General features: G+C 47.2%; 2 protein-coding genes and 1 long non-coding RNA gene across 5 annotated transcripts in view; 2 read left to right on the top strand and 1 right to left on the bottom strand.

Annotated features, from left to right (window-relative positions):
- LOC125992364 (uncharacterized) overlaps window positions 1-19,972 on the top strand; it is a 102,467-nt gene that overhangs the window by 31,347 nt on the left and 51,148 nt on the right. The gene's annotated exons all lie outside the window — the stretch shown is intronic.
- LOC125992342 (hemicentin-2-like) lies at window positions 2,638-8,218 on the bottom strand. The gene is made up of 7 exons (XM_049761290.2): window positions 7,469-8,218; window positions 6,041-6,307; window positions 5,413-5,667; window positions 5,058-5,318; window positions 4,908-4,982; window positions 4,734-4,835; window positions 2,638-4,626 (listed from the first exon to the last, which is right to left on the bottom strand). The coding sequence occupies exons 1-6, from the start codon at window positions 7,581-7,583 to the stop codon at window positions 4,750-4,752; spliced, it is 1,059 nt and encodes a 352-aa protein (XP_049617247.1). The 5' UTR covers window positions 7,584-8,218; the 3' UTR covers window positions 2,638-4,626; window positions 4,734-4,749.
- Window positions 11,278-16,891, top strand: LOC125992344 (hemicentin-2-like). Its single transcript, XM_049761291.2, has 7 exons — window positions 11,278-12,034; window positions 13,212-13,478; window positions 13,852-14,106; window positions 14,201-14,461; window positions 14,537-14,611; window positions 14,684-14,785; window positions 14,893-16,891. Exons 1-6 carry the CDS (start codon window positions 11,920-11,922, stop codon window positions 14,767-14,769), a joined length of 1,059 nt encoding a protein of 352 aa, XP_049617248.1. The 5' UTR covers window positions 11,278-11,919; the 3' UTR covers window positions 14,770-14,785; window positions 14,893-16,891.

Raw genomic sequence — 19,972 nt, 5'->3', positions numbered from 1 at the left:
ACATACTCAAAGTCATCGACTCGCGTTGAGCTTGTGACCGCAAACTTCCCATTAATAATCCTGCATGCATTTGGTAGTGATGATGATCCCAAAAGGAGTGCTGAGAAAACCGGACACCCACAGACAGGTGACCTCCCTCACATAAGCCATCATGGCCAAATCCAAAGAAGCCATTGGGGTCGGGGTGTGCTCCGCTAACTTTCACATAATTTTCACTCCCTTCAGCCAATATCTTAAATTGACCATCCAGTTAGTGTAACCAGTGGATTTAAATTACTAGATGTCAAAATCACATCTCGTAAGAGGACATAAAAGCCTTTCCTCTGGTGCCCATGTCCCGTCTAGCATTTATTCACCCCGTGTAGGTAAATCCTGGAAATAAAAGCCTCCATTCGACCTTGAAATACGTCCAGAGTAAAGTGAAGGTGCAACAGGGCAACATCTCACATGTAATTATCATGCCTGTTGTGTGAGCCACAGAAATCCCGCTTGTTGACGTGTGTCCGGGTGAAGATAAAAGGGGGAGAGCCTCTCCCATTGATGTGCTCATGCATAAAAAAGCACGCAAACACAGAGGGGGTCGTCAAGGTCGCGCACGCACACACACACAGGCAAAAATCAGGAATGAGTGCACGCACAGCGGGATTAACGCGGAGAGGAATTTGGAGTTTACTAGGGCGTGTTGTCAGCGGGAAAAAAATAAAAAAGGAGCGCAGAGACTGTGGCGGTTTCATTTAATGCGTTTGTTTGATTGTAATTATACGCATGGGTGCCCGTTAACGTACAGTCAACGTAATAATAGAAGACAGTGATATGCATAAATAGAAGTGAAATTGCATGGCTTTATCGAATTTATGCGCCCACACGAAGCTTTAATCTTTGAACAAATTTGTCCTTTAAAACTTGACAGCACGTCTGGTAAGGATGACCAAAACATTACGAAATCAATAATAAAACTAATAATTATAGAAAATATACATTAAATCATAAAAAAATATAATTGAAATATTAAACGTAAAATACAAATATAGAAAAATAACTGTAAATAAATCAATATGTAAATACTATCAAATAAAAAATATTTTAATTAAATTTTCGATTGTATATTTATTTTTTATTATTTTATTGTTGTAATTTTTATTATGTTCAGATTCATATTCTGTACGTAGAAAGGCCTTCCAGGTAATATGTAGATACTGCCATCTGCTGTTTTTTTAATGTAAGTGACCCTTTTTTTTTTTTTTTTTTTTAAGTGATCAGGGGCGCAATGCGTGTGAGATGCCGGTGTGTGTGTGTGTGGGAGGGGGGGGTCCTCCCGGTCATGGCACCGATAAAAAAGTTCTGCAGAACTTTTGGTATGATCACTAAATTAGTCAAGTCAAGTTTATTTGTATAGCCCTAAATCACAAACAGTCTCAAAGGGCTTCACATAGCCAAAATTGACAATTATTCTCAAAGCATCCCCTGATCATAAGCTCCCAAAAGGGCAAGGAAAAACTCAAAAAAATTTGAAAAATAACTATTATTTAATAGATGCAATCAAGGGGAAAAAAAATCACATTCTAATTGGGCAAAAGGAAAAGCGGGAAAAGCCAGCTCTCCCAAGTGAAACGCTGCAAACGCAGTGCGGCAGCAGACATCCTTCCATCTCACAGCATCTTCTCTGCAGGACATCTATTGTTTGCAGAGATCATTAGTTAAAGGCCCGGCACTATCGGCTCTGCAGATTAGGCCTAACGAGACACAATCGCAGCAAATTGTCTGGCTCATCGCATCGATACTCCACGGCGGCGTGCTGTTTTAAGTGCTCAAATAATCCTCTTGGAGGAGCTTATTTACGGCAACGTCAGCAAAGAGAGCATGAGGCGTGATCAAAAGGCCCGATTGTTTTTTCGGCGCTTTCTAAACACTAGTTCGGCCCAACGTAGCGCTCCAATCAAGGTCACAAAAAGTCTCGAGTTCCAATTGGCTCAACTCCTGCCTTCAAGATCACGCACGTAGCCAGGAAATCTGAACAACTGCAGGACTGTGTGTTCTCCAATATCAACAAGTTACCTTCATATCCTGAATTGTAAACTTGGCCCGATGTGGAATTTTTTCCTCGCAAGCATTTATTGTGAGAAACCGGAAATCACCTCAAATAAACCGGAAGTGCCTTCACCGGATGTCAACCGAAAAAAAAACAAAAACAACAACAACAACAACAACAACCACCCACCCGTCTTAACTAAAACTTCTGCTCATTCTCGATGGGGCATCTGCTCAAAGTGCACATTTTCTCAATTCAGCCCGTTTCCAATTCATGATTCCAAAAGATAGGTTACTACCTGTAGTTTTCGTTTTGCTCCTGTGTTGGGGGGGGGGGGGGGACGACGTTCACTCCCACTCATTCGCTAGGCCTGGCATTCAACATTTGCATCCGTTTCAACTTTGCGGTCATTTGTAGCATTCCCCAAGGACCTGTTGCGCTTCTTTGCCCTCACACGCAATTTGCACAGCAGTTGGCCGATTGGCCAAATGTTAACCCAGATTGTGCGCTGACTGGTCAAACGTCAGCCGATGCCTTGGTCCTTCATAGCCTTCAAAGGTTCTCTTGCACACACGCCCGCTACAGACAAAAGAAACCAGAGGCGGGTGCAATTTTCATCGCTTTTATTGAACCGAAATCACAACTTCAGACAATTATACATACACGAGCTGCTGGCGGCCCAATCCCCCTCCCTTCCTCCACACTCGCGCGTCATTTCCTGCCCAAGCCCCCCATCGCCCTCACCTCACCTCACACTTGCCATCATGCGCCATAAGAAACTCTCAGGTGCCAGCAGTACACATGGATGATCATTTTTACTACAAGATAACAACTTACTCCTCTATGAATAAATGAATCAATCAATGAATAAATAATTAGCAGACGGCGTCTTTGTGAGCGCGGGGCGCCCATCATTTCAACTCATGTAAGAACAAGAGAGAGCTTACGATTGGATTCAGTCGACGGAATCGATAAATGTGTCAATTCAAGTAAGTCGGCCGTGCTACCCGCCGCCTAGAATCCCAAATAAGAACAAAAGATAGCTTACTCGTGTTATTGAAAAGATCTCTGACGAAATAGGTTGAATAATTAACAGATCCAATCAAGTGTTTCTGAGCGCCCCGATCATTTCAAATCGTGTAAGGACAAGCGAGAGCTTACTATGAATGATTCAAAGGACTGACTCAATAATCACTGTTCAAATAAACAGCCAGCCTGTTAACTCCAAATAAGCGCAAAAGATAGACTACTATTAACGAATAAATTACAGCTCCAATGAATATATAATAATGTATCATTTCAAATCACGTAAGGTAGCTTTACTTTTGGTAAACGATTCAACCGATTGAATCAATCAATGAAGAACGAACCGATCGAATCGAGCGTGAGCCCTCCTATCGTTTCGAATAAGAACAAGAGATAAGCGTGCTCTGATTCAACGGCTTGAATAAATGATCAAATAAACAGTGTTACGAGCGCGCGTCTGATTCCATAAGGAGTAACAAAAGATATGATTCACTAAATGATGAATGAATCATCAAAGGCAAAAAGATAAATCATGAATGATAAGTGAATGGTGAAATAACCACGATAATAATATATATCGATGAAATGATCATCATCGTGCGCATATTCAATATAGGAGTAATAGATCCAAGAATTCCTCCAGACTGGTTAACAAAAGGTAGCTTACCATGACGAAATGATGGACTCGATCAAATCATTCAACAGTGCTACACTGACAATAATTGAGCGAGACGATACCAACACGGATAAGAGCTTACTCTCAATAATAGATCAAATGGACAACTGAAAACAAAGTCAACATTGTTAATGAACCGAGATCCCACTAAGATGGATAGATAACAAAAGGTATTATGAATGATACATGCCTAATTGGATCAAAGAAATGGATCTCATGACCTATTTTAGAGGCGAGTTGCTTATTCTGCTTCATTCTCAGAATGCTACGTTGAGGCGTTTTTTTCCTTCTTCACAATCAAATTGGGAGTCAGTTCGAATTGTTGGCTTGTCCTTTCGGGTCGTTTGCGCTGACGCGAATGAACGAGGACGGCTGGCCCAATTTGCACGTGATCGATCTCAAGTGGAAAGGTAATATTTGAAGTCAAATGTTGACATTTGCCACCAGTTCCGCCGCGACGGGGGAGCACTTACCTACAGCAAGCGTGCCGTGCCGTGCCGTGCCGTGCCCCCCCCCCTTTGTTTCCAGTGCCAATTCAAACAACAAAGACGACGACAACTAAGCGGCTGAAAATGCAAAGGTGAGCCTGGATCGCTTACTTTTTGACGACACCGATGACGCATTTGCAATCCAAAACATTCGCTCGCAAAACTAAGTCATAATCGTACGTCCATTTGGATCGTGTGGCCGATTCAATGATTGGGAAGATTCAAATGCTGGAGTGAAATCAACGGAACAAGGAAAAAAACAAAAACAAACAAAAAAAAAGGCTTTGCCTGCCGCTCGCTCCACTCTGGCCGCTCGCTCCGCTCTGGCCTCTCGCTCCACTCTGGCCGCTCGCTCCTCCCGCTCCAAAAAGGCAAAGTCAGCCCCCCCCCGTCGCACTTCCATCCGACTGAGGAAAAGCAGACAGCCGCCGGTTGGCAATCGCAGAGGAGGAGGAGGAGGAGGAGGAACAACAAAGGAGCGTAAAAAGGAGCAAGGTGCCGGCCGGCAACTCACCCGGCAGCCGCCGTGTCTAAAGCATCCAGCAGAGATGAAGGAGGCTGGTCATCAGCAGCAGAGCGACGGAGCAGGACGCGGCCCGGGCGGCCCCAGGGATCCCTTCGAGAGCAAAGGTGACGACAATCATTGGCCTGGGCGAGGCAGGGCGGGCAGTGACATGGAAGTACTCACCTTTTCCGTCAGTCGTGATGCTGGGGGGGGTCTTGGCGATGGTGCCGTTTTGTTGTGTGTCGCAGTTGTCGGCCGCTGTCGAAAACAGGGAGTGAGTGACACATTCGCAAACAGGGCTGACGTCAACCCGAGAAATGGCGGCGTACTCACCGCTAACGCTGAGAGTAAAGTCGGGGCTATCGTCCGGTTGACCGCCAGGGTAGCTTTTGGCGCGGCAAGTGTATTTAGCGGCGTCCGCCGGTTTAGCCACGCTGATGGTCAACTTCTTGCCAGCGACGTTAGCAGTGGTGGGACTTCCGTTCTTCTTCCAAGTGACTGTTTCGGCATCACCGGTGACCTTGCACTCTAAGGTGACGCTGCCGCCTGCACAGGCAGAAGCTTTGCCCTCGATTTGGACATCGGTGATGGGAGCTGTTGGGAAGAGGAAGTGAGGCGGCAAAGTTTTGAGCAAGGGTGCATCGGCTGAATTCCTTTCGTGGCAACAATCCCGCGGCGTGAGAGCTACCTTGGACGGAGACCGTAAATGTTTTAGTGGTTTGGCCGTGCTTGGCCTCGTAGGTCCCCGCGTTGTCTGGCACCACGTTGGAGAGGCCCATCTCTTTCTTGTCGCTGTCAGTGAACTTGATGCCGTCAGTCACTGGCTTCGCCCCGTCAGGTAACTTCTGATGACTCCAGCTGACAGCGGCGGAAGGAACTCCGGAGTCCATCTTGATGGAGCTCCCCTCCACAACTCCGCATGGTTGGCCTGCGTTGCAGGGGACTGAAAAACCCCAAAAGAGTGCTACATTCACCTCAGTGGTCAAGTCCGAGTGCAGGCGTTAAAAAGCAGCAGACGGTGGGACGCGCCGCCGAGGGCGCGCGCTACCCGATTTTGCTCTGCGCTCCGACAAATGTAGCCCACTACGGCGGCGGCCGCCATGCTATCGGCAAAGGATTTCAGCCGAGGGTAAGAAAAGGAGTTGCCCCGATTTCTTCTGAGAGCAACGTTTGCTTTTCTCCCAGATGGCAAAGTGGCAGGCACGTTTGAATTTCATTCCAAATTGGAACCATTTAAGCCGCCCGCTTTGCACGTGGTGTCTTTCACAAAACGCAACGGTCGCTCAGCGATACGAGCCGATTGTCGTGCAACTTACCGGCTCCGACGAGGATTGAGAACTGCTTGGTGGTGCTGGGGGGGGGACCGTAGGTGGCAGTGTACGTGCCGCTGTCCGCAGCGCTCAGGCCGAGCAATGTCAGTTTTGTCTTTTCATTTGAAGGGTCATATGTAACGCCACTCGGCAACTCGTCGGTCTTTCCCGCAAAGGCCCATCCGACAGTGACACTCGAACCGGCTCCTGACTCCAGTTTGAGATTGTCGCCAGCACTGCAGAATTTCACATGGCCAGCCTCGCCCCCGCAGTCTGGGCAAGCAAGGAACAAAAGAATAATATGAGCGACAGATTTTACAATGGATCGTTTGCTTTTTTGCACTCATTGCCGTGGCAGAACATTCCTTTCAAACGATTCTCACGGCTACTTGGTAGCCGGCGTACGCCATCAATGGACACAAACCACGTGCGACGCATCAGACGGGCGAAGTACAAACAGCCAATCACGTTGATGATGTTGATGATGATGTTTTGCACAGCGACAAAAGCCCAGAAGCAAGCGGCCGACTCCTCGTTTGAGACCTTGCCAATGGCTATGATTCAGTCGAAATGACGTCGTCGCATGGACGACATCTCTCGATGCGGGGAGAGAGCGACTGATTTTGTTTTGGAGGCTCACGAATTGCAATCTATCAATGGAGCCTGTTTTGCCTGTTTGAAACGAATGCAATTCTTTGTCATCATCATCTTCACTTTATGACAGGCAAATCACGTGAGCCGATATTGCCAATATAGACTTGACTTGATTCAAGCAATAAATGCAACACGTACTACGTAACTTACTGCCCAGCAGGCGGCCTTGTTATTCCATAGAAAGCACTTAGCCGCTTGCTCGCTCTCAAATCACCTCATCTGTACACGGTATTCAGTCAATACCAATGAAGGGACGGACGACAAGTAGCAACAGTTACTCGCACTTTTGTGGGAGCCCTCAAAGCAAGACAATCTTTTCAAGGGAATCCCATCGACGAGCTTGTCTCACTCAACGAGCGCGAGTGACTTGGCACCATATCTGCGTGGTGGCTCAATGAAGTTTCAATCGGTCAATCAATCAATCAATCAATCAATCAATCAATCAATCAATCAATCAACAAGTGCCATTTTATGCCGAGAAGAGGACACTCAAATAAAGGCAATTCACTTCAAAGTGATCAGCGACATTAACTCAGGAGCACAAGATAGAAAACGACAAAAACTGGCTCAAACTGGTGGTGGTGCGGACAAACGAGTAGAGAGAGAGAGAGAGAGAGAGAGAGAGAGAGAAAGAAAGAAAGAAAGAAAGAAAGAAAGAAAGAAAGAAAGAAAGAAAGAAAGAAAGAAAGAAAGAAAGAAAGAAAGAAATGTCGTTGGCGACATAAAAACAATGAAGGCTGCTTTGACAATTGACAAAGTGTCGTGTGAGGAAGCTTTTACCCGCTGACTCGGCCATCCTGGTCAGGGAGAGCAGTAGAAACCACACAAGTGCGGGGCGCAGCCTCATGATGAGCAGTTCGCGGCGGCCGCGGCGGTAGAAACTTCGGCGGACCATCGTCGGGCGCCTTGGGTGATCAACAACTTCGGCTGCGAGACTCTCAGACAGCGAGGCAGGCTGGCAGGCAGGCAGGCAGGCAGGCAGGCAGACAGGAACGGCGGCTCCAACTCGTCAAGTGTGACTGACCCACGGACGCGACTAAAGTGTGCCTGCCCTAGCCCGCACCGCACCGCACCGCACCGCGCGTGACGTCCCGCTGCTTTGACACGTTCAGCCTTCGTCGTCTCAAAGCTTCTGCCCAAGTTGAAGGCTTGCTTGCAAGTTGCCGACCAATCAACTTTATTTCCCTCACCATGCAGTCAAACAAAAAGGAGCAAAGGAATAGGTCAAACGGCCAACATGACGTATGGCGCTGCTTGCTTGAATTGACGCCGTTTCGCTTCTATGTGGAATGGAAAAGTTACCAAGCTGTGTCTCTGTGCTCCGATGGAGCAACTATGTTTGTAGAAATAAATACGATTAATATAATGTTAATAATATAGAAATAATATTTACACATTGCTGTTGCGCCCTCTTCCGTTGAATCGCTGCCCACGACACGACCCGTCACGGAAAGGCAAGCAACTTTGAAGTCACGAGGCATTTGCAATGGAAACCTTTGACTCTCAAGTCATCCTAAAGACACAACGTTCTTTTCCCTCCATCGCTCCCTCCCTCCATCCCTCCCTCCGCGTTGAGCAACCTTCTCCAGACCTTTCACGCCGCAGCCGCTTTGCAGGACAAAGGCAAAGGCAAAGCTGACCCGGCCGAACCAACCAAAAAGCACTTAGCGGCTTGATCTCAAATCAAGCATGAGATCCCACAAGCCCGCCCGAACCCCACAAGCCTTCCGTTTGCATGACGAGGTCACATGCAACACGCGGTGTGACCTCGAGCTGCAGTTCTCCATGGCAAAGTTGCTTCAAACAAACATGTCACACCCAGTTGGTTCTTTATTGGCCAGATTGTCTTTTCTCGGCCATCGGGTTTACACCCCGGGTGTCAAACTCGAGGCCCCGCCAGAGGTCCCAAAGCTGGACAGGAGCAGCGTAAGAGCCACCCATCACGTCACAAGCTCTCGGGACCTGAAATGGACCGGCCACATAGACTCTGTCCGGAAGAAGGCCCAGCGGAGGCTGTACTTCCTGAGACAGGTTCATTCAACCTGCCGCGAGAGCTTCTGAAGACCTTCGCCACTGCCATCATCCAGTCAGTCCTCAGAGGCACCTCCATCACTGTCTGGTTCGGATCGGCCTCCAAACAAGACAAGCGCAGAGTGCAACGGACAGTCAGCACTGCAGAAAAGATCATTGGAATCAGCCTCCCATCGACCCAAGACTTGTACCTGTCCAGGACCAGGAAACGTGCAAGGAACATCTCTACGGACTAAAGGAAAATGTGCTTTCGGGAGTTTGCAAACATATTTTTTAAGGTTGTGTTAAACTTATAATCATATTAATATCTAGTATTGGAGTGCTCGTGTGGATTGGTGGGGGCGAAGAATGTGCAGGCAAACTGCATGAACTTGTTTTCTTCGAAGTGTTGTGGAATAGGCCCAGATAGGGAGTACCGGACGAGACCACCTCAAGGTCGGTGAGGAACGAGAACAACAGCACGTCTATGAGACCGGGCTTCGAGGGGAAAACCCAACCGCCTGACCTCAGCGACACCTGGACGGGAGGAGATGGCCATCGACCAATCATCTCACAATATTTTGCATGCTTTAATATTCATATTGTGTTTCTTTAAAATTGGGCAACCCGGAAGAATGTGTCGTCTTTTGGTGGTCACAAAAACGCACGAGTTTTAGTGTGAGGGACCCGGGACCCAGGCCTGTATTAGTGCGCTTTGTCAGGAATAAATAATTGGTAAATTTGGTCTGATTGATCTACTGGTCTTCTCTTTGACAGAACGAACTCGCAAAATTGTTAGGTGCGCCAGTGTGTGGATTAGGACATAGCCATTTCGGTGTTAAGTGTTGATCGCAATTTGGAGTCAGATCAATAACTAAAATCCGTAACCTAACAGAACATCTCTACAGACCCTTCTCACCCAGGTTGCAGTCTGTTTGAACTACTCCCCTCCGGACGGCCTTACAGAGCTCTGTAGGCCAAAACCAGCAGACGCAGAGGCAGCTTCTTCCCCCAGGCTGTCGCTCTGATGAGAACTCGCACCACTCTTGGACTCTCCGAGTCATCACTGTGGAATAACACCCTGCTCTCCACACCGTTTTTGAATTGTCGACACGCTGTTTGGGTCTATGTGTCCTCTCTGCATGGCGAATAAAAACTCTTGAATCTCGAAAACAGAAAGAAAATTCCATCGTACACCCGGTGAGGTCACGTCCGACCACGAGCAGTCACAGAGGTCCATCTTCCCGGGACTTTTGTGCTCGCCTCTGGAGGGGTCGAAACTGAACTGAACTGAACTGAACTGAACTGAACTGAACTGAACTGAACTGAACTGAACTGAACTGAACTAAACTAAACTTTGACTAAACTTTGACTAAACCAAACCAAACCAAAGCGCACTAATACAGGCCTGGGTCCCGGGTCCCTCACACTAAAACTCGTGCGTTTTTGTGACCACCAAAAGACGACACATTCTTCCGGGTTGCCCAATTTTAAAGAAACACAATATGAATATTAAAGCATGCAAAATATTGTGAGATGATTGGTCGATGGCCATCTCCTCCCGTCCAGGTGTCGCTGAGGTCAGGCGGTTGGGTTTTCCCCTCGAAGCCCGGTCTCATAGACGTGCTGTTGTTCTCGTTCCTCACCGACCTTGAGGTGGTCTCGTCCGGTACTCCCTATCTGGGCCTATTCCACAACACTTCGAAGAAAACAAGTTCATGCAGTTTGCCTGCACATTCTTCGCCCCCACCAATCCACACGAGCACTCCAATACTAGATATTAATATGATTATAAGTTTAACACAACCTTAAAAAATATGTTTGCAAACTCCCGAAAGCACATTTTCCTTTAGTCCGTAGAGATGTTCCTTGCACGTTTCCTGGTCCTGGACAGGTACAAGTCTTGGGTCGATGGGAGGCTGATTCCAATGATCTTTTCTGCAGTGCTGACTGTCCGTTGCACTCTGCGCTTGTCTTGTTTGGAGGCCGATCCGAACCAGACAGTGATGGAGGTGCCTCTGAGGACTGACTGGATGATGGCAGTGGCGAAGGTCTTCAGAAGCTCTCGCGGCAGGTTGAATGAACCTGTCTCAGGAAGTACAGCCTCCGCTGGGCCTTCTTCCGGACAGAGTCTATGTGGCCGGTCCATTTCAGGTCCCGAGAGCTTGTGACGTGATGGGTGGCTCTTACGCTGCTCCTGTCCAGCTTTGGGACCTCTGGCGGGGCCTCGAGTTTGACACCCGGGGTGTAAACCCGATGGCCGAGAAAAGACAATCTGGCCAATAAAGAACCAACTGGGTGTGACATGTTTGTTTGAAGCAACTTTGCCATGGAGAACTGCAGCTCGAGGTCACACCGCGTGTTGCATGTGACCTCGTCATGCAAACGGAAGGCTTGTGGGGTTCGGGCGGGCTTGTGGGATCTCATGCTTGATTTGAGATCAAGCCGCTAAGTGCTTTTTGGTTGGTTCGGCCGGGTCAGCTTTGCCTTTGCCTTTGTCCTGCAAAGCGGCTGCGGCGTGAAAGGTCTGGAGAAGGTTGCTCAACGCGGAGGGAGGGATGGAGGGAGGGAGCGATGGAGGGAAAAGAACGTTGTGTCTTTAGGATGACTTGAGAGTCAAAGGTTTCCATTGCAAATGCCTCGTGACTTCAAAGTTGCTTGCCTTTCCGTGACGGGTCGTGTCGTGGGCAGCGATTCAACGGAAGAGGGCGCAACAGCAATGTGTAAATATTATTTCTATATTATTAACATTATATTAATCGTATTTATTTCTACAAACATAGTTGCTCCATCGGAGCACAGAGACACAGCTTGGTAACTTTTCCATTCCACATAGAAGCGAAACGGCGTCAATTCAAGCAAGCAGCGCCATACGTCATGTTGGCCGTTTGACCTATTCCTTTGCTCCTTTTTGTTTGACTGCATGGTGAGGGAAATAAAGTTGATTGGTCGGCAACTTGCAAGCAAGCCTTCAACTTGGGCAGAAGCTTTGAGACGACGAAGGCTGAACGTGTCAAAGCAGCGGGACGTCACGCGCGGTGCGGTGCGGTGCGGTGCGGGCTAGGGCAGGCACACTTTAGTCGCGTCCGTGGGTCAGTCACACTTGACGAGTTGGAGCCGCCGTTCCTGTCTGCCTGCCTGCCTGCCTGCCTGCCTGCCAGCCTGCCTCGCTGTCTGAGAGTCTCGCAGCCGAAGTTGTTGATCACCCAAGGCGCCCGACGATGGTCCGCCGAAGTTTCTACCGCCGCGGCCGCCGCGAACTGCTCATCATGAGGCTGCGCCCCGCACTTGTGTGGTTTCTACTGCTCTCCCTGACCAGGATGGCCGAGTCAGCGGGTAAAAGCTTCCTCACACGACACTTTGTCAATTGTCAAAGCAGCCTTCATTGTTTTTATGTCGCCAACGACATTTCTTTCTTTCTTTCTTTCTTTCTTTCTTTCTTTCTTTCTTTCTTTCTTTCTTTCTTTCTTTCTTTCTTTCTTTCTTTCTTTCTTTCTCTCTCTCTCTCTCTCTCTCTCTCTCTCTCTACTCGTTTGTCCGCACCACCACCAGTTTGAGCCAGTTTTTGTCGTTTTCTATCTTGTGCTCCTGAGTTAATGTCGCTGATCACTTTGAAGTGAATTGCCTTTATTTGAGTGTCCTCTTCTCGGCATAAAATGGCACTTGTTGATTGATTGATTGATTGATTGATTGATTGATTGATTGATTGATTGATTGATTGACCGATTGAAACTTCATTGAGCCACCACGCAGATATGGTGCCAAGTCACTCGCGCTCGTTGAGTGAGACAAGCTCGTCGATGGGATTCCCTTGAAAAGATTGTCTTGCTTTGAGGGCTCCCACAAAAGTGCGAGTAACTGTTGCTACTTGTCGTCCGTCCCTTCATTGGTATTGACTGAATACCGTGTACAGATGAGGTGATTTGAGAGCGAGCAAGCGGCTAAGTGCTTTCTATGGAATAACAAGGCCGCCTGCTGGGCAGTAAGTTACGTAGTACGTGTTGCATTTATTGCTTGAATCAAGTCAAGTCTATATTGGCAATATCGGCTCACGTGATTTGCCTGTCATAAAGTGAAGATGATGATGACAAAGAATTGCATTCGTTTCAAACAGGCAAAACAGGCTCCATTGATAGATTGCAATTCGTGAGCCTCCAAAACAAAATCAGTCGCTCTCTCCCCGCATCGAGAGATGTCGTCCATGCGACGACGTCATTTCGACTGAATCATAGCCATTGGCAAGGTCTCAAACGAGGAGTCGGCCGCTTGCTTCTGGGCTTTTGTCGCTGTGCAAAACATCATCATCAACATCATCAACGTGATTGGCTGTTTGTACTTCGCCCGTCTGATGCGTCGCACGTGGTTTGTGTCCATTGATGGCGTACGCCGGCTACCAAGTAGCCGTGAGAATCGTTTGAAAGGAATGTTCTGCCACGGCAATGAGTGCAAAAAAGCAAACGATCCATTGTAAAATCTGTCGCTCATATTATTCTTTTGTTCCTTGCTTGCCCAGACTGCGGGGGCGAGGCTGGCCATGTGAAATTCTGCAGTGCTGGCGACAATCTCAAACTGGAGTCAGGAGCCGGTTCGAGTGTCACTGTCGGATGGGCCTTTGCGGGAAAGACCGACGAGTTGCCGAGTGGCGTTACATATGACCCTTCAAATGAAAAGACAAAACTGACATTGCTCGGCCTGAGCGCTGCGGACAGCGGCACGTACACTGCCACCTACGGTCCCCCCCCCAGCACCACCAAGCAGTTCTCAATCCTCGTCGGAGCCGGTAAGTTGCACGACAATCGGCTCGTATCGCTGAGCGACCGTTGCGTTTTGTGAAAGACACCACGTGCAAAGCGGGCGGCTTAAATGGTTCCAATTTGGAATGAAATTCAAACGTGCCTGCCACTTTGCCATCTGGGAGAAAAGCAAACGTTGCTCTCAGAAGAAATCGGGGCAACTCCTTTTCTTACCCTCGGCTGAAATCCTTTGCCGATAGCATGGCGGCCGCCGCCGTAGTGGGCTACATTTGTCGGAGCGCAGAGCAAAATCGGGTAGCGCGCGCCCTCGGCGGCGCGTCCCACCGTCTGCTGCTTTTTAACGCCTGCACTCGGACTTGACCACTGAGGTGAATGTAGCACTCTTTTGGGGTTTTTCAGTCCCCTGCAACGCAGGCCAACCATGCGGAGTTGTGGAGGGGAGCTCCATCAAGATGGACTCCGGAGTTCCTTCCGCCGCTGTCAGCTGGAGTCATCAGAAGTTACCTGACGGGGCGAAGCCAGTGACTGACGGCATCAAGTTCACTGACAGCGACAAGAAAGAGATGGGCCTCTCCAACGTGGTGCCAGACAACGCGGGGACCTACGAGGCCAAGCACGGCCAAACCACTAAAACATTTACGGTCTCCGTCCAAGGTAGCTCTCACGCCGCGGGATTGTTGCCACGAAAGGAATTCAGCCGATGCACCCTTGCTCAAAACTTTGCCGCCTCACTTCCTCTTCCCAACAGCTCCCATCACCGATGTCCAAATCGAGGGCAAAGCTTCTGCCTGTGCAGGCGGCAGCGTCACCTTAGAGTGCAAGGTCACCGGTGATGCCGAAACAGTCACTTGGAAGAAGAACGGAAGTCCCACCACTGCTAACGTCGCTGGCAAGAAGTTGACCATCAGCGTGGCTAAACCGGCGGACGCCGCTAAATACACTTGCCGCGCCAAAAGCTACCCTGGCGGTCAACCGGACGATAGCCCCGACTTTACTCTCAGCGTTAGCGGTGAGTACGCCGCCATTTCTCGGGTTGACGTCAGCCCTGTTTGCGAATGTGTCACTCACTCCCTGTTTTCGACAGCGGCCGACAACTGCGACACACAACAAAACGGCACCATCGCCAAGACCCCCCCCAGCATCACGACTGACGGAAAAGGTGAGTACTTCCATGTCACTGCCCGCCCTGCCTCGCCCAGGCCAATGATTGTCGTCACCTTTGCTCTCGAAGGGATCCCTGGGGCCGCCCGGGCCGCGTCCTGCTCCGTCGCTCTGCTGCTGATGACCAGCCTCCTTCATCTCTGCTGGATGCTTTAGACACGGCGGCTGCCGGGTGAGTTGCCGGCCGGCACCTTGCTCCTTTTTACGCTCCTTTGTTGTTCCTCCTCCTCCTCCTCCTCCTCTGCGATTGCCAACCGGCGGCTGTCTGCTTTTCCTCAGTCGGATGGAAGTGCGACGGGGGGGGGCTGACTTTGCCTTTTTGGAGCGGGAGGAGCGAGCGGCCAGAGTGGAGCGAGCGGCCAGAGTGGAGCGAGCGGCCAGAGTGGAGCGAGCGGCAGGCAAAGCCTTTTTTTGTTTGTTTTTGTTTTTTTCCTTGTTCCGTTGATTTCACTCCAGCATTTGAATCTTCCCAATCATTGAATCGGCCACACGATCCAAATGGACGTACGATTATGACTTAGTTTTGCGAGCGAATGTTTTGGATTGCAAATGCGTCATCGGTGTCGTCAAAAAGTAAGCGATCCAGGCTCACCTTTGCATTTTCAGCCGCTTAGTTGTCGTCGTCTTTGTTGTTTGAATTGGCACTGGAAACAAAGGGGGGGGGGGCACGGCACGGCACGGCACGCTTGCTGTAGGTAAGTGCTCCCCCGTCGCGGCGGAACTGGTGGCAAATGTCAACATTTGACTTCAAATATTACCTTTCCACTTGAGATCGATCACGTGCAAATTGGGCCAGCCGTCCTCGTTCATTCGCGTCAGCGCAAACGACCCGAAAGGACAAGCCAACAATTCGAACTGACTCCCAATTTCATCGTGAAGAAGGAAAAAAACGCCTCAACGTAGCATTCTGAGAATGAAGCAGAATAAGCAACTCGCCTCTAAAATAGGTCATGAGATCCATTTCTTTGATCCAATTAGGCATGTATCATTCATAATACCTTTTGTTATCTATCCATCTTAGTGGGATCTCGGTTCATTAACAATGTTGACTTTGTTTTCAGTTGTCCATTTGATCTATTATTGAGAGTAAGCTCTTATCCGTGTTGGTATCGTCTCGCTCAATTATTGTCAGTGTAGCACTGTTGAATGATTTGATCGAGTCCATCATTTCGTCATGGTAAGCTACCTTTTGTTAACCAGTCTGGAGGAATTCTTGGATCTATTACTCCTATACGTATTGAATATGCGCACGATGATGATCATTTCATCGTTCACGATTCATTCATCGTTGATATATATATTATTATCGTGGTTATTTGACCATTCACTTATCATTCATGATTTATCTTTTTGCCTTTGATGATTCATTCATCATTTAGTGAATCATATCTTTTGTTACTCCTTATGGAATCAGACGCGCGCTCGTAACACTGTTTATTTGATCATTTATTCAAGCCGTTGAATCAGAGCACGCTTATCTCTTGTTCTTATTCGAAACGATAGGAGCGCTCACGCTCGATTCGATCGGTTCGTTCTTCATTGATTGATTCAATCGGTTGAATCGTTTACCAAAAGTAAAGCTACCTTACGTGATTTGAAATGATACATTATTATATATTCATTGGAGCTGTAATTTATTCCCTATCGTATCTTTTGCGCTTATTTGGAGTTAACAGGCTGGCTGTTTATTTGAACAGTGATTATTGAGTCAGTCCTTTGAATCATTCATAGTAAGCTCTCGCTTGTCCTTACACGATTTGAAATGATAGGGGCGCTCACAAACACTTGATTGGATCTGTTAATTATTCAACCTATTTCGTCAGAGATCTTTTCAATAACACGAGTAAGCTATCTTTTGTTCTTATTTGGGATTCTAGGCGGCGGGTAGCACGGCCGACTTACTTGAATTGACACATTTATCGATTCCGTCGACTGAATCCAATCGTAAGCTCTCTCTTGTTCTTACATGAGTTGAAATGATGGGCGCCCCGCGCTCACAAAGACGCCGTCTGCTAATTATTCATTGATTGATTCATTTATTCATAGAGTAGTAAGTTATCTTGTAGTAAAAAATGATCATCCATGTGTACTGCTGGCACCTGAGAGTTTCTTATGGCGCATGATGGCAAGTGTGAGGTGAGGTGAGGGCGATGGGGGGGCTTGGGCAGGAAATGACGCGCGAGTGTGGAGGAAGGGAGGGGGATTGGGCCGCCAGCAGCTCGTGTATGTATAATTGTCTGAAGTTGTGATTTCGGTTCAATAAAAGCGATGAAAATTGCACCCGCCTCTGCTTTCTTTTGTCTGTAGCGGGCGTGTGTGCAAGAGAACCTTTGAAGGCTATGAAGGACCAAGGCATCGGCTGACGTTTGACCAGTCAGCGCACAATCTACGTTAACATTTGGCCAATCGGCGCACAACTGCTGTACAAATTGCGTGTGAGGGCAAAGAAGCTGAAGGAATGAGGTCAAAATACAAAAAGTCCTGCCTAGCTACAAGAACAGATATGCTCAAACCTCATTGAATAAAGTACATAAGCAGACAAGTATATTCACATATTAAATAAAAAACATTTTAAGCATATAATTATACCTACACACCAAATCAATAAAGAAGACATAACGACATTTTTGAGAAGTGGTGATGAGAAAGGTTTCTATAACTTTATGTTCTGATATATTTCTGAGGACTTTGAAATAACAAATGACTTTTGATATATTGCCTAAATAGCTTAATGACCCTGAGAGGAACTGTGGAATGCATGCCTGATGTTTTTTCTCTGAATCATGGACACGGCCAGAGTCGTCTTGACCGTTCAGTACTTGATTGTATCTTATGTTTTGACGAATGCTAGACGCCAATTTTTGATTACTAATGAACGCTCTGCACAGAGGGAACTAGTTTGCCTAACAAAGAAAAGATACGGTTGAATGAGGTACGACAGTGTATGTCCAAGATTGGAGAAGAATGTTTACAGGAAGGTTACGTGGAGATAAAACCAGCAGGTGCCAGAAGGAGCCACCCGAGAACTCGGCCAAAGATGATCGCCAAGGCCGAGAGACGGGATGGAAGACAACAGCCCCCTCCACACACACACGCACACACACACCAACAGCCCCCCACCAACACACCGAATCGCCCATAACCAGCACCACTCCCATGGAAGCAGACTCTCCTTCGAACTTGCCCCACCCCGAAGACTCATCGCCCATCAATCCCGGCCCACAATGTGCTACTGAATATAAAACTGATCTAACAACCTTGGACTTTGCCTTTTCTGAATGGAGACTTTCCGCTCTTGAAGGGCCCAGCGCTGTATTGTACTTTCCTGAAAACAGAGCTTTTTGAACAAGAATTGTGATTGAACTCAAGCAATCTGTCTAAGTCTAATTTCTGCTTCAGTGTCTTTGCATTTTCCTAAATCTGAAGAAATCAAACGAGCACGCAGTGAGTAAATTGGATAACAGGTGATCGGCAAAGGCTTTTGCCGTGAGGCGCAGATAACGCGCTCCCCAAATTGTGGACAGAATCCAACAAAGCGCAACAGGTTCTTGGGGAATGCTACAAATGACAGCAAACTTGAAACGGATGCAAATATTGAATGCCAGGCCTAGCGAATGAGTGGGAGTGAACGTCGCCCCCCCCAACACAGGAGCAAAACGAAAACTACAGGTAGTAACCTATCTTGAAACATGAATTGGAAACGGGCTGAATTGGGAAAATGTGCACTTTGAGCAGATGCCCCATCGAGAATGAGCAGAATTTTTAGTTAAGACGGGTGGGTGGTTGTTGTTGTTGTTTTTTTTTTTTTTCGGTTCACATCCGGTGAAGGCACTTCCGGTTTATTTGAGGTGATTTCCGGTTTCTCCGGGGCTCTTCCAATTCCATTTAGGGCACTTCCGCTTTATTTGGGGCACTTCTGGCAAGATGGATGACACTTGGACTATGGTAATCAAAGTTGGGACGGGTTGAATTGGACGTGCTAACCAGTGCGCCACCAAGCCGCTGCTTTTTGAAATGTCAAAATAAAAACAGTCAACCTAGTGTCAATAGAGCATTTTTATGCTTTATTGTAAAATTCCATTACGTGAGGATCGTTAATTCGTTAAATCTTCATTCCATACGCAACTGTATTTTGCAGTACGTTTTGGTTGGGGTTTTTAATATGAATGAATGAAGTGACATCTAGTTTTGAACATGAGATCGATCGACCAAACACAAAAATCATTTTTTTCACATAATTTCATGTGATGCCAATAAGGCACATACATCAACTTGGAGGAAGAAGCTATTGCTTGTTTTTTCCTACCCCTTTTATACACCATAAATCTTAACATGGCGGTTAATTCTTTTATTTATTTATTTATTTATTTATTTATTTATTTCAAAGTACAGAGAAAACCTGATTGATCAGAGGAAGATCATTTTAGAATGAAAAGCAGCGTATACAGTACTATTCTGTAAAGAAGAATAAATAAATAAATGAATGAATGAATAAGATATGGACGATATGAGTGAAAACAGACAGGCAGTGGATTTCAATTCCTGTAATTTTCTATTGCAAAATGTTTCAAGTGTTCTTCGAATTGGCCAACGTGTTTACTTTCTTTGATCGTTGCAGGTCATTTATTCCATAGCTTCACCCCATTGACCGACATGCACATGCTTTTGAGGGTGCGGTGCGGTGCGCACCTTAGGGTGTAAAAAATTCCCTCTCCTTCCGAGACTGTCGACACTTCCTACGAACCATTTTTGTATATTATTAGGGAGCAATTTTTTTTTTTTTTTCGCGTCCTAAATAATTTGTGCCATCTTGAAAGCTAACCGAACCATAAATGTTAGTGTTTGTCATTTAATAAATAAATTGTTTGTATGTTCACAAGAGCCAACATTGTTGATCATTCCCATTGCCTTTTTCTGCATTGTCTTTAGGGTGGTTTTGTAGGTAAGGCCCCATACCTCAACACCATAGGACATGCAAGGAAGAAGCAGCGAGCAGTATACATCGTGTACATTGTTTTCCGGTTCAGTAAGCGTCTGACTTTACAAAGTATACCCACGGTCTTTGCCAGTTTTGAACTGATGCCTTTGACTTGCGGTTTCCAGCTGAGACGGTGGTCAATTCTTACTCCCAGAAAGGACTTGTTGTCAACTCTATCTAATCTGGTTTTATCACGCAATACTTCAATAGGTACATATGTCTCTTGGGATAGATCATAAGATCGGGTTTCTTTATGTGAAGAGATCATTTATTGGAGTCAAACCACAGTTTCAGCTTGGCTCGGCAAGCTCATCGGATACAGTCTCCATTCGTTGTCGTAGGTTCTCTGCTTCACAAAAGATATTTGTGTCATCGGCAAAT

The sequence above is a fragment of the Syngnathus scovelli genome, chromosome 22, assembly GCF_024217435.2.
Source record: "Syngnathus scovelli strain Florida chromosome 22, RoL_Ssco_1.2, whole genome shotgun sequence".
In the NCBI taxonomy this organism is placed as follows: Eukaryota; Metazoa; Chordata; class Actinopteri; order Syngnathiformes; family Syngnathidae; genus Syngnathus; species Syngnathus scovelli.
The sequence above is the reverse complement of the archived record's forward strand: the minus strand, read 5'-3'. Positions and strand labels throughout refer to the sequence as shown.

Excerpts from the sequence above, each read along its gene's own strand:
- LOC125992342 (XM_049761290.2), bottom strand. The coding sequence starts at position 7,583 with ATGGTCCGCCGAAGTTTCTACCGCCGCGGCCGCCGCGAACTGCTCATC. Across the intron at positions 6,308-7,468 it reads CAGGATGGCCGAGTCAGCGG|ACTGCGGGGGCGAGGCTGGC; the intron begins GTAAAAGCTTCC and ends TTGCTTGCCCAG. Across the intron at positions 5,668-6,040 it reads CTCAATCCTCGTCGGAGCCG|TCCCCTGCAACGCAGGCCAA; the intron begins GTAAGTTGCACG and ends GGGGTTTTTCAG.
- LOC125992344 (XM_049761291.2), top strand. The coding sequence starts at position 11,920 with ATGGTCCGCCGAAGTTTCTACCGCCGCGGCCGCCGCGAACTGCTCATC. Across the intron at positions 12,035-13,211 it reads CAGGATGGCCGAGTCAGCGG|ACTGCGGGGGCGAGGCTGGC; the intron begins GTAAAAGCTTCC and ends TTGCTTGCCCAG. Across the intron at positions 14,107-14,200 it reads ATTTACGGTCTCCGTCCAAG|CTCCCATCACCGATGTCCAA; the intron begins GTAGCTCTCACG and ends TCTTCCCAACAG.